Raw genomic sequence first — 13635 nt, 5'->3', positions numbered from 1 at the left:
TATAAAATAGAATAAAATGACACACTAAAAACTGAATATGACCAAAAATAAATATAGACAGTGTTTTAGTATTGTGTTCACCAATAACTTTAATTATTGTGGATTAATAGGCTATATAGGATTTTGAAATTGATAATTAGTCTATTAAGTTCTCCTCTAATGTGATTTATCCATGCTCCTATCTATGTTTTTTATGGCAACTGTTGCCAGGTTAGACAAGATTTCAAAGAATAGAGTCCATTGAGTGTAATAGAGTCCACTGACAGTGTAATGAGATTCCAGTTTAAAATCTGACAGTACCAAGCTAGACTATAATGATGTAGCTAATCAAGCCAGGCTTGAAACAACATGTTTTCCACTTGCTGGTGTTAGCTTGATTACACAAAAAAACAGTGAGACATTTCAAATATAGATAAAATGAATATCATTTGATATTCAAAATACTAAAATCAGTAGTTTGAAGGTATGTCCAACCTGGCAATGGTTGAGAAAAGTGGTTGTCAAAAGAAAGCATTTGTGGCCAGAGTATGCATTGACCAATACTACAATAAGGTGTCATGTAAAAATAAAACTTAATAGAGAACAAAAGCCCTATTTGGATTGAAGCAGTTTATCAGGGCATGACTGTAATAAAAATTCTAGTCCATCCCCTTACTGATAAAAATCTTGCATCTGGGTGGCAATAAACTTACCTAAAACCAGTAAAAACCAGCAGATAATTTCATCTGTTTTATTTTTTTCTCCAGAGAAGAAGGGAGAAAAACACAAACAGAAACAACAGATGGAAATAAAATTACAGAGGGGCACCTGTGAAACAGGAAATTACTGCCGGACACAGTGCAAATTTAATCCCATCTGAATAGGGCTAAAAGCACTAGTTCTGTAATGACACTCACTTGGTACTTAGTTCATACAGGACGATAGGGGCATGACAAATGAGCCATTACTCACAGCAACAGAGCAAACTATTAGATGGTGAGACAATAAAGAGAAGAGAGTCATAATAGAGTCACAGTATGAATGTTAGACATTAAAATGATCCAAATGCATATCAGAACTGGGTGCACGGTACAACTTAATCAAAGAAAGGTCATAAAAAGCATGCAGCTGATATGCCATAAAACATCTGGAACGTATCAGGGTAGAGAAAGTGTTCATAAGCTACACATAAATCCACATATGGTCAGAAAGGCCAATGTCAATGCTCTCTCTTTCTTAATATCTTAAGATGAAACACTCTGATTTTGTCACTGTGCTTTTAAGAGTGATATATTTAAATGACAATTGTTCTAATTGGCTTTAGTATGAATGTGCAGAACTAAACTGTTGTAGGTACCATTGACAGGTGAAATGCATAAGGTTGATCTCAGCACAATGGCACCTGTCAAAGGGGTGGGAAACATTAGGCACCAAGTGACCTGTCAGTATTTGAAGTTGATTAGTTAGAAGCAGGACAATTGGGCTAGTCTGAGGATCTAAGCAACTTTGACAAGGGCTGAATTTTAATGTCTAGATGACTGGGTTGGAGCATCCCTAAAACAGCTGGTCTCATGGGGTGTTCCCAGTATGCAGTGGTAAGTACCTACCAAAAGTGGCCCAAGGAAGGACCTGGTCATGGCCACCGAAGGCTCATTAATGTGATCCGTGGAGACCCCACTGCTGAAGGGTCTACTGCAAATCGCTTGGTGCCGCATCTTCAGAGGTCTTTTAGAGTCCATGAATCTACTGGTAAGAGCTGTTTTGGCGACACGAGGGTGCCTATTCAATATTAGTATTTTATTTGAATGCTGATTGGTGCATGAGCAATAAATTCAAAACGTTTTTGGATTTGAGTTTTTCTACATTTGCAGAATAGACTGAGGGAAAATTGGTAAGTTTTGACACTTAAACAGCATACTACATCAAACTTGTTTAAAGCATGATATGGGATCTTTTATAACAGCCTGCAGTTTCAAATGACATCAAAATCAAAAGAAGTTCAGGGTCTTTGTATTAAAGGATTTGTTGATATAATACTGATGGCATTATCCTCAGAGGGCAATGCTGTGCTGATGTCCACATTCTGGGTAATTTGGAAATGTCTGCACAAAGGTCATTTAAAGCTTGCGCCATTTCTGTGCTATCTGTCAGTTTACTAAATGACCTGCCCTTGAAAAATTGACTGTGCATGGAGTTCAGCTCTCCCATTCTCTTTCTTCCTCTTGTGCTCTTTCTGTTACTTTAGTTTTTTCCTGTCAAGTTGTTGCTAATGTTTGACTGTGTGGTTCAATGATTAGCTGTCATTCTGTGCTCACTTAGCACAGAATGTCACTACAATATTTTATTATATATTATGCTTTTGTATGTGTATATAGTTATCTTACCTGTCTCATCACACCTCCACCCCATACAAACACTCTGCATCCTGTACTTACTTATTGGAACTTATTGGAAAGACTTCTCTCCATTCACACTACGCTTGAATTCACACCTATCCAGTGTCTTTTGTAAATAGTAATGTAAACATTGTACAGTGTATGTATACTGTGTGTATAATGTGTGTATAGTAAATGTATAGTTTAAGTTTGTGTAAATGGATACATTCAGTTTTTCTATTTATTTTATATGTGATGTGACAATACACGTGATATGATATAATTACATTTTTCTGACAGCATTAAAACAATAAACTAAAATAAATGAAGTGTTAGAAATGCCTTAGTTAATCATTATCATGAAATCATTAAATATGAAAAATGAAATGTAAATATGAAATTATCCAGGTTAATGTCTGACAATATCTGGTTGATGTCTCATTTCTCAGGAATATTAACACTTTAACATATTTTGACTATACAGTAACAGATATACACACTCAAAGGGCAACTGAGATCAAAGCTTCTGACAAACATCATTTTATAACAGAGAATTATTATGTGTTCTTTATTTTTTCACTTGCTTATGTTTAGAGTACTGTGCAAATGTCTGGAGCCACCCTTCGTGTATTTAATTTTCAGTCAAAATGGTTATTTCACATAAATAACAGCAAAGCTTTCATTTTGGAGAGAGAGGAATAAATCAACCCCCACTCTCACTTCAAGTCTGAAGAAATCCACAGGTGTTTCTGTCTGTCATTCCACTGTGAGAAGGCAGGCAACTAAACTCTGTGGCTCTAAAAAACCTGACAAGTAAACAAAAGAACAAAAAATAACATTTGCACATCAAACTGCTGAAGCTGCTGCTGTTTTTATAAAAATGGAAGAGTCCAGACCTCAACATCAGTGAATGCATTTGGGATTACTTGGATGGTAAGAAGAATATTTGTATTTCTAAGACTCTGGCACTTTGGAGATGTGGAAAATGTTAAAAAATAAATCAATAAAAAATATAAGACTATAGTCTGTATTATTTTTTACTATGCAAAAGTCATCAGCCACTTTTATCAGTATTGTACATGTGGACTGAGAGAAAGTATCTAAAATTAAAAAAAAAAATGTCCATCAAACAACCAAATCCTTTTCAACACTTTCTTTAGACACTGCTAGAAGTAAAAAGAGCATGCTAACTAAAAGGCCAATGGTTCAGAAGGAGCCTAATACATTTGACATAATTATTTGACATAACCTATAATTAGGTTAATTCTAATTAGGCTTTAAGCTTATTATCTAGCATAATTAAGTTGCATACACCGTAGTATTTCTATAAACGTGACTACATCGTTCTTTTAAACATTCCTTAAATGCTGTCATATGGGGACATGACACATGGCCTTGAGCGGCAAAACATGATGTGGGAGGCAGTGATGTTGAGTCTCAGCCACATTTGATGAGTTGTTTTCATGTGCAGTGCTAAAGAGAGAGACTGAGACAGAGAGCAAGAGAGAGAGAGAGAGAGTATGCAAGAATGTTGTTATAAAAGAATGTCTTGAGAGAGAGAGAGAAGAGACGATTCTTTAGTATTGCCTACTACTGGGAAAATGCTGCATTAAAAACAACCCAGACACATTTTCTGCTTAGGCATTCTACTTATCCAAAATAATGTATTATATATTCAGAGAATTATATAAGTGTAGTCTATTCAAGTTTGGTTAACTAGTGCTAGCTAAGTTAACTCAATAGGTAGACTAATGTTAGACAATAACAAAAAAGCTTGTGCAGATAACATTATCGCTAATATACACCGGACAAATATCATAAAATGGGCAGCATTATGTCTAAGCTACACTCTTGTTTGAATAATGCCATTGATGAATCATTCTTGGTTGAATTTTGTAAAATGTTGTAAAAGGGTGTAATGCTTTAAGTGAGTAGGCCTGAAAAATCTAACTTAAAACTGTTGATTGGATTGATTGACATTTGAATTTGTATCACCCATGAGTTGCTTAATCACTAATTTTCATGGAAACCACTGTCAACTGGGCACATCTGATCAGAGTGGGCAGGGAAAGGTGGGGCATGTTATCCATGCTTAAATGAACTGGCTTTTTATAAATCAATAAAAAAAGGAAGGATTGCGATTTTAGGGGTTTCTTTGTTAGAGGCCAGTGCAGCAGACAGTTAAAATGTTCCACTGGAGACATTAAACCAATCTCTGTAGAATATAATTTGAGCTCTGTACATTGGTTTGTTTTCTATCATATGAAATCAAACTGAACCTTGACTGAAAGTATGTGCATTGTTCCCTCTGTGTGTATGGTTCAAGTGCAACCAGATAATAGGACACTTAGGATGTTAACACATTTTTAGACGTTTTTGCTGTGTTTCAGATAGCATCACCCCGAGAGGCCACCACATTGCATTGAGTTGGGTTTTGTGTATTGCTACATTCTGTGATTTCTAGTGTTCAAGTGTTCTCTTTCTGTTTGTGCATTTGTCTGCTTCTTTATTCACTAAATGTAACTTGCAATATTCGCGCAATTTTAAACTTCAAGGAAGACAAAAAACGAGGTGCAAAGAATAGCGGCAGGGCATTTCTTCCTCCGCTCCCGCTGTGTTCACTTCTAATAGAGACAGACTGGGCTAATCACATTACAGCAAGAGAGAGAGAGCTAGCAACAGTGCTCCATCTGTGCGCCACTGCCTGCCTGCCTGCCTCTCTCTCTCTCCCTCCCTCTCAGTGGTCGCGCGCTCTCTCCACATCGCTGTTGCGGATCTCTGCTCTTTTTCTCGGTGTGATTGCAGAGCATTCAGCGCCTCGTTCTCCGCATTTCCAACTGGACTGGCCTGAACATCTCAGCCCACAGGATCGTCCACCTTCCAGAGCAGAGGAAATAACATGTAACGATAAATATTCATTTCCACAATGACATGGACTGCACCATCGTTTTTCCACTGTCTCTCTGAAGGTAAGAAACCAAGTAATATTTTCTTACATTTTAACAGAGAATTTTCTTTCATTTAACACATTTCACTTTCCCTCACTTTCCCAGTTCAGTAACTATTGCTATCATGCGTATTTAAGCTCAGCTGACAAATCCCGACTGAAGAAATCTTTTACTGACACTATGTTAATGGTATGAGGATTTGCACTTGTTCAACTTTTCAGAAGAAAAATGATTGGAACCCAGCGCAGTGAAATTTACTTCCAGTGAATAGTTTGAAAGAGGCAAGACGAATACATTTAGGTTTGGTTTTAAAAGACAAAAAATGAGAAATTAATTCAAGTGTTGCTTGCAGCTTTCCTGGATCCTTTATCCCCCACTGCTCTATTCTTTGAATCACTTATAAGCTTATGTAGCTGTCTTTCTTTTGTGTGTTGACAGAATAACATCCCTACTAACTGATTTAACATAAATGTGTAGGGTTGAAGGGACATTAATCTTTAGCACCTGTAGACAATGCAATTTTTCACAGTGGCTTAAGACAGGGTGAGATTTATGTAACTGAATTGGATATTGTGGACTTTTATTAACAGATCTGCTTCTGAATAATAGACATACCCTTTTTTTTACATTTTGTGATAATATTGTGATAAAATTGGCAGTAGGAATGCCCCCAAATCACTTTAAAGTCACTGTCACAGAAACAATTGTTTGTCTCCAATTTGTCTCCAAAATGTATCATATTTGGACATAATTTGAATCTGGCAGTGGTCATCTACATTAAAAAACATAACATAACATAATATATATGTTGTTGCCTCAATAATGTTTGGCATTTTTCCTTGATATGCCCCTCTGCTTCACAATTATTATTATTTTTAATTATTCATTTAAGGATACATTTCTGTTTGATATTACAATACTTTTTTACACAGTGTTCCTCATTTCAGGGCACCATGTTTGGGACATGGCAATGGCAGCTACATGTAATATCAAGTCATGTTTAGCATTCAATAACTGCTTGAAATCTGTGATTCATAGACATTATTAGATGCTGAGTATCATCCTTGATAATGCCTTGTCAACTGTAATGCAGCCATCACTTTTGTGGCCTTGTTCCCATAGGTTTTCTCTTCAGCATATGGAGCACATGTTTAATTGAATTTAAATCATGTGACTGGCATGACCTTTCCATTTTATTACTTTAAACAACACCAGTGTTACCTTAGCAGTATGTTTGGGATCATTATCTTGCTGTAGGCTATAGCACCACTCAATGTGGAACCCCACTTGAACACATAAGGTGTTATTATACAACTCAAAATTCATTGTGCTACATTTTAATATCATCAGTAGTATCATTAAGATAAATATAGCAGTACCTGTGTCAGCCATGTTTTTTTGGATAGTAGTCTCTTGACAAATATATACATACCCTAGAATGTCCCAAAATAACTGATGATAAAATGATGACAATCACTTTACATTAATATAAACGTAGTATTAAGTATTGTAAAACTACCATTTTGGAGATGGAGATGTTTTTTTTTGTTTTTTTACACCAACAATATACTGTCACTGTCTCTATTGTGTCATTGTTCAATTCAAAATGAATCACATTGAATCAAAAATGGATGATGAACTATGTTTTTGCATTTATGTACACAGTCATATCAGAGTATCATAACCAGAGTAGAGTTTTATGCAACAATTGGATCCTTTTTTAAGAAGTAGTTCATACAGTGCCCTCCATAATGTTTGGGACAAATACACATACACATGTTAAATCAATGTTAAATTGTCAATTGTAACTTCATGAAATCAACATTCCAATCTGATGTTTATTCCTTATAATCTTTGCACCTTGAATCAATATTAAAACACACACACACAAAAAAAAACAGAAAACCAACAATACTTCTATCAACTTTAAAACTTTTAAAATCTGTTTACCGCAATAAAATGTTAAATAAACCCTGCTTCATGTACAGCAAGGAGCACAAATACATTTCTATAAATATACATACATACATACAAACTAAAAACTATTTTAGGGCCCTGAGTGGTCCAGAGCACTAAGGCGAACTACTTTTTGTAGCACTTACTGTAAGTTAGCTATATGCTCTGTAACACTTTGTGGCTGAGTTGCTGTGCCTAATAGCTTCCACTTTTCAATAACACTCACAATTAATATAATATAGAATATCACAATTGATAGAATATCTATGAAAGGAATCATTTTTATGGTTCATTTTCTATTTCATTACAACAGTGGCATCCTTTTACAATGCCAAATTAAAAAAAATCTCTTTAGAACCACCATTTTTTTCATGGCAGAATGAAACACTTTAATTCAATTAGGTGTGTTCCAATATTTTTGTCCATTTGTATGTTTTGGATCATTATTCTGTTTTTGAAGCCATCCTCTTTTCGGTTTCAGTCTTTTTATTGTTTAATTGCATACAGGATTAGTTATTTGTCATCTGTGCAACATCGGCATTGATGCTGCTGGCAAGGTTTACCTTTTATTACATGCAGTTTTTGATGTCATCAGGCATAAGTATTCATTAATATTCTTTTTCATAACCTTTCCCTGCCTTGTAGGCATTAATTACTCAGATCTTTTGACAGTTAATAAGAGCCCATGGTCACTGTTTTTCTTCATTTTTGCTATTCTGTTATTTTTTTAACCTACAGTCATGTGAAAATGTTAGAACACACCATGAAAGCTTTTTTTTGGCATATTTAAACATATGGACATGCATATTTGGACATTTCAACTTCAATAGAATGGAGTTTATATATCAGACACATACAACTAAAGAAATGTCTTTAATAATCATCTGTAAAATGTAATGAAAATATTTTTTTCTGTAAGGACACCAATATGGCCCAAAATCATGACATTTCCACCTTCATTCTTTACAGTTGGTATGAGTTAATGTGCTCATATGCTACGTGTGGTTTGCAACAAACATGTCTTCGGTTACTGTCTCAAATATTCTACTTGGATTTATGTGTCCAAAGCACATTGTAAGTCTTCTAAAAGTACGGGTCTTCGTCTGGATGCTCTCTGGAAAACTTTAGTTTTGCTTTAAGATTTAGTCTTCCTCCTTGCACACCACCCATGGAAATAAAACTTGTCTCTGCCATCTCCATTCCAGTTCAACAAAACAATTCAGTGTTTAAATTGATGAGTTTTCTCCTGTAGATATAATGCACTGGGGCAGTGGTGGCTCAGCGGTTAGAGCGCCGGGATATCGATAACAGGGTTGTGGGTTCGATTCCCGGGCTCGGCAAGCTGCCACTGTTGGGCCCTTGAGCAAGGCCCTTTACCCTCTCTGCTCCCCGGGCGCTGGAGTTGGCTGCCCACCGCTCTGGGTGTGTGTGTGTGTGTACTCACTGCCCCTAACACGTGTGTGTGTGTGAGTGTGTGTTCACTACCAGATGGGTTAAATGCGGAGGACACATTTCGCTGTACAGTCCACACTGTACAGTGACGAATACGTGCACCTTTATCCTTTTTATAAATTACCCTAATAAAACACCTGGTATTAACATTATTGCCTGTCTCAGAGCCCCTCCTTCTCAAGTTATTTCAATTTCACCCAGCTGCAGCTAAGAGAATTTTCCGTTTTGTCCCAGTGCCCATTTTAATTACTTAAAAAGATTAATTAACTGCAAACACACCTCACCTAATAAATAAAAGTTACCGGGTGTGACAGCACCAGGGACCTTTGCTTAGTGAGACTGTTTGCTTAACAGAGGATATCATAAAGCAAAGGGCAACGCTTTCCCAGGTCACTGACAGTAGACTGGGAGCAGGGTTGCATAAAGAGCCATTTCCAGTGCTTATTTAACTGGAGGGGTTATCATGCCAAATCCCATTCAGTGCAGTGTAACAGTCATACTGCTCTGGCCATCCTGGCCATTTTGTTGGACATTGTGCCTAGACAAATTGATCCTCAGGAATCAATAGGGGTAACACAAATGAAACTTGTGTCAATGTAGTTCCATGGCATTCTCAGTTGATATGTATTTTCTCTGTATGTTCATTTTCTTTTTTGCGGCCATTATTTAACATTATTGTAGCATAAGGGAGCAGGTAATATGTCCATTGCCATCTGCTGTGAAGGCTATTCCTAATTCAGCTTTCAGCTGCCCGACAAACAGAAGGGTAAAAAAATACACTCAGCCTAATACAAATTAACATCAACTATCACAAAGTTTAACACATTATGTGGATATGTGGTTTAGATGATTCACTAACTTTGACCTTTCCTCTCCATTCAGACGACGTGCCATATTCAAGGATGTCAGGAATCTGACAGAGCAGCACCATGGATCCTTGGATATTTCCATCCTCTCCCCCAAACTTGTCTGAGCCCCTCATGTATGACAGCTTCGGCAATGAGTCAGACATAACCTTGAGGAATGGCACAGACAACAGCTTCACCAAGACCGGTACTGTGGTCATCACTTTTATCTATTTTGTGGTTTGTGCTGTAGGGCTCAGTGGCAACGCCCTGGTCATCTATGTTATTTTACGTTATGCCAAGATGAAGACAGTCACTAACATCTATATCCTCAACCTGGCTGTGGCCGATGTCCTCTTTATGTTGAGCCTGCCTTTCATTGCCATTCAACTAGCCCTGGTTCACTGGCCCTTCGGAGCAGCGCTGTGCCGTGTGGTCATGACCGTTGATTCTCTAAATCAGTTCACCAGCATTTTCTGCCTGATGGTGATGAGTATTGACCGCTACTTGGCTGTGGTGCACCCCATCAAGTCCACCAAATGGAGAAAACCTCGGGTGGCCAAGACTATCAACCTGGCAGTGTGGGTTGTCTCCCTACTGGTCAATATGCCCATTGTCATTTACAGTGGCTTGATAACAAAGCCAGAAGGCTGTTTCTGCACCATCGTGTGGCCCGAGCCGGAGGAGGCTTATTACACAGCCTTTATGTTCTACACCTTCTTCCTGGGCTTCTTCCTGCCACTGATGGTCATTTGCCTGTGCTACCTGCTCATCATTGTCAAAGTGAAGTCTTCAGGGATACGTGTTGGCTCCTCCAAGAGGAAGCGCTCAGAGCGGAAGGTGACACGCATGGTTTCCATTGTGGTGGCTGTATTTGTCTTCTGTTGGCTGCCTTTTTACGTCTTCAACGTGACATCAGTGACGGGCTCCATCAGCACCACACCTGTGTTGAGGAGCACCTTCGCCTTTGTGGTTGTGCTGGGATATGCCAACAGTTGTGCCAACCCCATTTTGTATGCCTTCTTGTCTGAGAACTTCAAGAAGAGCTTCCAGAATGTCCTATGCCTGAAGAAGGTAGTTGGACTTGATGAGATTGAGCGTAGTGACAGTAGGCAGGACAAGTCACGCATGATGAACGATCCCACGGAGACTCAGAGCACACTGCTGAACGGAGACCTGCAGACCAGCATCTGAAAGAGAAGCTGATCACTCCTAAACCTCCAAGCACACATATACAAATATTAGATTCACTTGTGCAAGAGACAGATGGAGAAGGACGATCATAGAGAAAATGAGAGAGAAGAAGATTTCTAAACCCAACAGATGGTCAAGTACCACTCAACAGGCGTTCTCAATCACAGGGTTGGGAAGTTTCACCGACTACCCTTTTTCTCCAGTGGCAGGTCATCTTGAACTTTTCCTTTTTAAAAAGTAAGAGAAAACTTACCAAAGTTGTGTTTCCTAATCTTTCAGGAACATTTAGGACTCTACATCCTGAACTCTTTTCAGATATTAAAGCATATGTTAGTGACTACTTAAAACTATTGTATTTTTATGGACCTGTGCATATTAAAGTGTTCTGATGAAGTAACTTCAGATGGGGGAGCACAAAGACCAGGCAGTTCTACAGATAACATAAGGTCATGCTGACAGTAGATACTCATGTGTACCTCCATATAAGGAGTTGTCCCTGAAAAACAGGGGAATCGCTGGGACACCCATGTATGGAGAATGCTCACAAATTCAATGCACACCATTAACTGCACGCTGCACTCGTCTATCTACTTGATGGATGAAAGATGGAAGTACTGAAGAAAGTACTGTTCTTCTGACTGACAACCCTAAAACTGTTACTATTCTAAGTGCCATCCATAGTAGTCAGACATTTGGACTACTGGAAAATGAAGGTGCCTACAAGCATGGTACCAGTTTTAAATGTTTATTATCTACAGAATGGGACTGAATGTCTATTTTATGTGCTCCTTCTTTCACCCAGAATGTACAGTTTTGTATTTTGATGATTAAATGATTTATTTACACACATAATGTAATGTAGAATTGTACACTGTATTTGGTAAGACCTCTACGAAGTATATTGAAGCATATTGTTAAAGTGAACTCTCCCTCTCTTTTATCCTTATGTAGCCTGCCTTTAGTATTTAATGGAATAACTGCTGGCTTAAAACTAACCAAAATGCTGCTAGACTGTATAGATTTGTGAGTCCAGATGTTACTGTCTTGTTCTTGTAGTGATTGTATTTAAAATGTTCCAACTTTGACCAGGCCTTAGTGTCTTTAAATATTCACAGAGCAGAATGTTTCTCTAAATATTTTTGTTAATTTATCATGTAGTACATGTATTATCAAATGATCAGAATATTGTTAATTAAGACAGAATGGATTATTTTCAGAGTCATTCAAATCTCATGTATATTTCTTGTATATAAAACAAAGTGATATAGAAAGTGGTTGTGGGTAGTGGGAAGTTATCTCCTCCCACAATCTCTAATACATGCTAACACCTATAGATAAAAGCATGTTAGCATGTGTATCACTCCCTATAGTATGTTATGATGTGAAAGGTAATTGTGTGATACACACACAAACCTGCATGGTGGCAAATCTCTGAGGGCAGCCATGAGAGGATGGAGCAGCAGAATGTGGAGAAGTCTGATAGCTCTGTCCAGTTCTCATGGATACGTCAAACTTGTGAAGGGCTAGAACATGTTCCCTCCTGGGTTCCTTCATGTTCCTTCTGATTGGAAATTGATTCACTCCTCTCATCCTCAGAATCCATGCCTGCTATGGGCATATCAGACTGGTCCCAGTTAATATCCAATAAAGGGTTATTAGTGCTGTAACCTTCACCTGCTGGAACTGTTTGCCTGTCGTTCAGTGTGCCTTTTCCCATGTTGGACATGTCAGTGTGTGAAGGTTCTAACACAGACTCCTGCTTATACAAAAAAAAAAAAAACTTAACTTTTAAACTATAATTTCTTGACCTCATCTATTCAATTTGAATGGTAATATAGCTATTGAGAAATTAAACTTGAGATGTAAAAAAGTCAAATATGAATTTCAAATATTTCTTTTATCACAAACAAATTCAGTTATCAGTGTTAAAAATGTATGCTTTTTCCCAATATAATCTAAAGTAGTACTTACATTTTACATACATTTTAATTTTACATTAGATTTTTATTTCAATCTTAAATTACTACATTCAAAAGAAGATATAACAAAAAGGAGTTACATTTCAACTTGATTTGAATTTCAAAAATAGAACTTAAACCCTAGTAACTTCACACTAGTAATCTATTTCCTACAGTTAAAATGAATTGTCACTATCACAAAAATCTTACATGCTCAAATTTAATCCATACTAGTAAATTAAAAATGTATAAAATAAATAAATCATAACTTTGTTTAATATATTGAATGATTTTGTAACATCTCTAGACTTGTTTTAGGAATTAAAGCTTGCAAAGGATTCTCAACCTGCCAGTAGAACTAGAACATCTGGCTTGATGCAAACAATGTCTAGTTAGGTTAAATAGATTACATTATATTCATAATGTAAAATAAGAAAATATAAATGTGTTAATTAGATATAGGATAAATTAAAGTCAAGATACTTGCATACCGATTTTTTTACTACTATTAACATTTTACTTTGTTAAATTTCCAATATCAAGAACTGTGGATTAAAAGCTAAAATGTTGCACATGCAAAGTATGACCCCTCAATGCTGTACCTCTTGTTTATGTGACTTTTTATTTACTAACTGTAAATATCCCTGATGATGTCCTCACTATTGCAGGTCCATGTGCAGCTTAAAAGCATGAACACCAGTAAAATACACTTCTAAAAATAAAGGTTCCTATATGGTTCTTGGCATGAACTTACGGTTGTAAGGAAATTACTATATAAACTTTACTTTCTGTGGAGGTTCTTAAAACTACAAATGTTTTGCACACATCTACATATCACTTACAAAAGGAGCTCAAAAGAGGCTCTGCACTCTTTATTTTTTGAGTGTGTGAGGAACTGCAAAGCACTGCTCCCAAGGTCCTATTCAGT

The 13635-nt window shown here is 37.0% G+C and overlaps 1 protein-coding gene across 1 annotated transcript; it reads left to right on the top strand.

Annotated features, from left to right (window-relative positions):
- The first annotated feature begins 4539 nt into the window (after window positions 1-4539).
- Window positions 4540-13456, top strand: LOC140574456 (somatostatin receptor type 2-like). Its single transcript, XM_072694293.1, has 2 exons — window positions 4540-5323; window positions 9593-13456. Exon 2 carries the CDS (start codon window positions 9640-9642, stop codon window positions 10747-10749), a length of 1110 nt encoding a protein of 369 aa, XP_072550394.1. The 5' UTR covers window positions 4540-5323; window positions 9593-9639; the 3' UTR covers window positions 10750-13456.
- Window positions 13457-13635: the final 179 nt, after the last annotated feature.

This window comes from Salminus brasiliensis, chromosome 12, assembly GCF_030463535.1.
Source record: "Salminus brasiliensis chromosome 12, fSalBra1.hap2, whole genome shotgun sequence".
Classification (NCBI taxonomy): domain Eukaryota; kingdom Metazoa; phylum Chordata; class Actinopteri; order Characiformes; family Bryconidae; genus Salminus; species Salminus brasiliensis.
Note: the sequence above shows the minus strand (reverse complement) of the source record. Positions and strands in the feature narration are given on the sequence as shown.

Coding starts and splice junctions, on each gene's coding strand:
- LOC140574456 (XM_072694293.1), top strand. CDS start 9,640: ATGGATCCTTGGATATTTCCATCCTCTCCCCCAAACTTGTCTGAGCCC.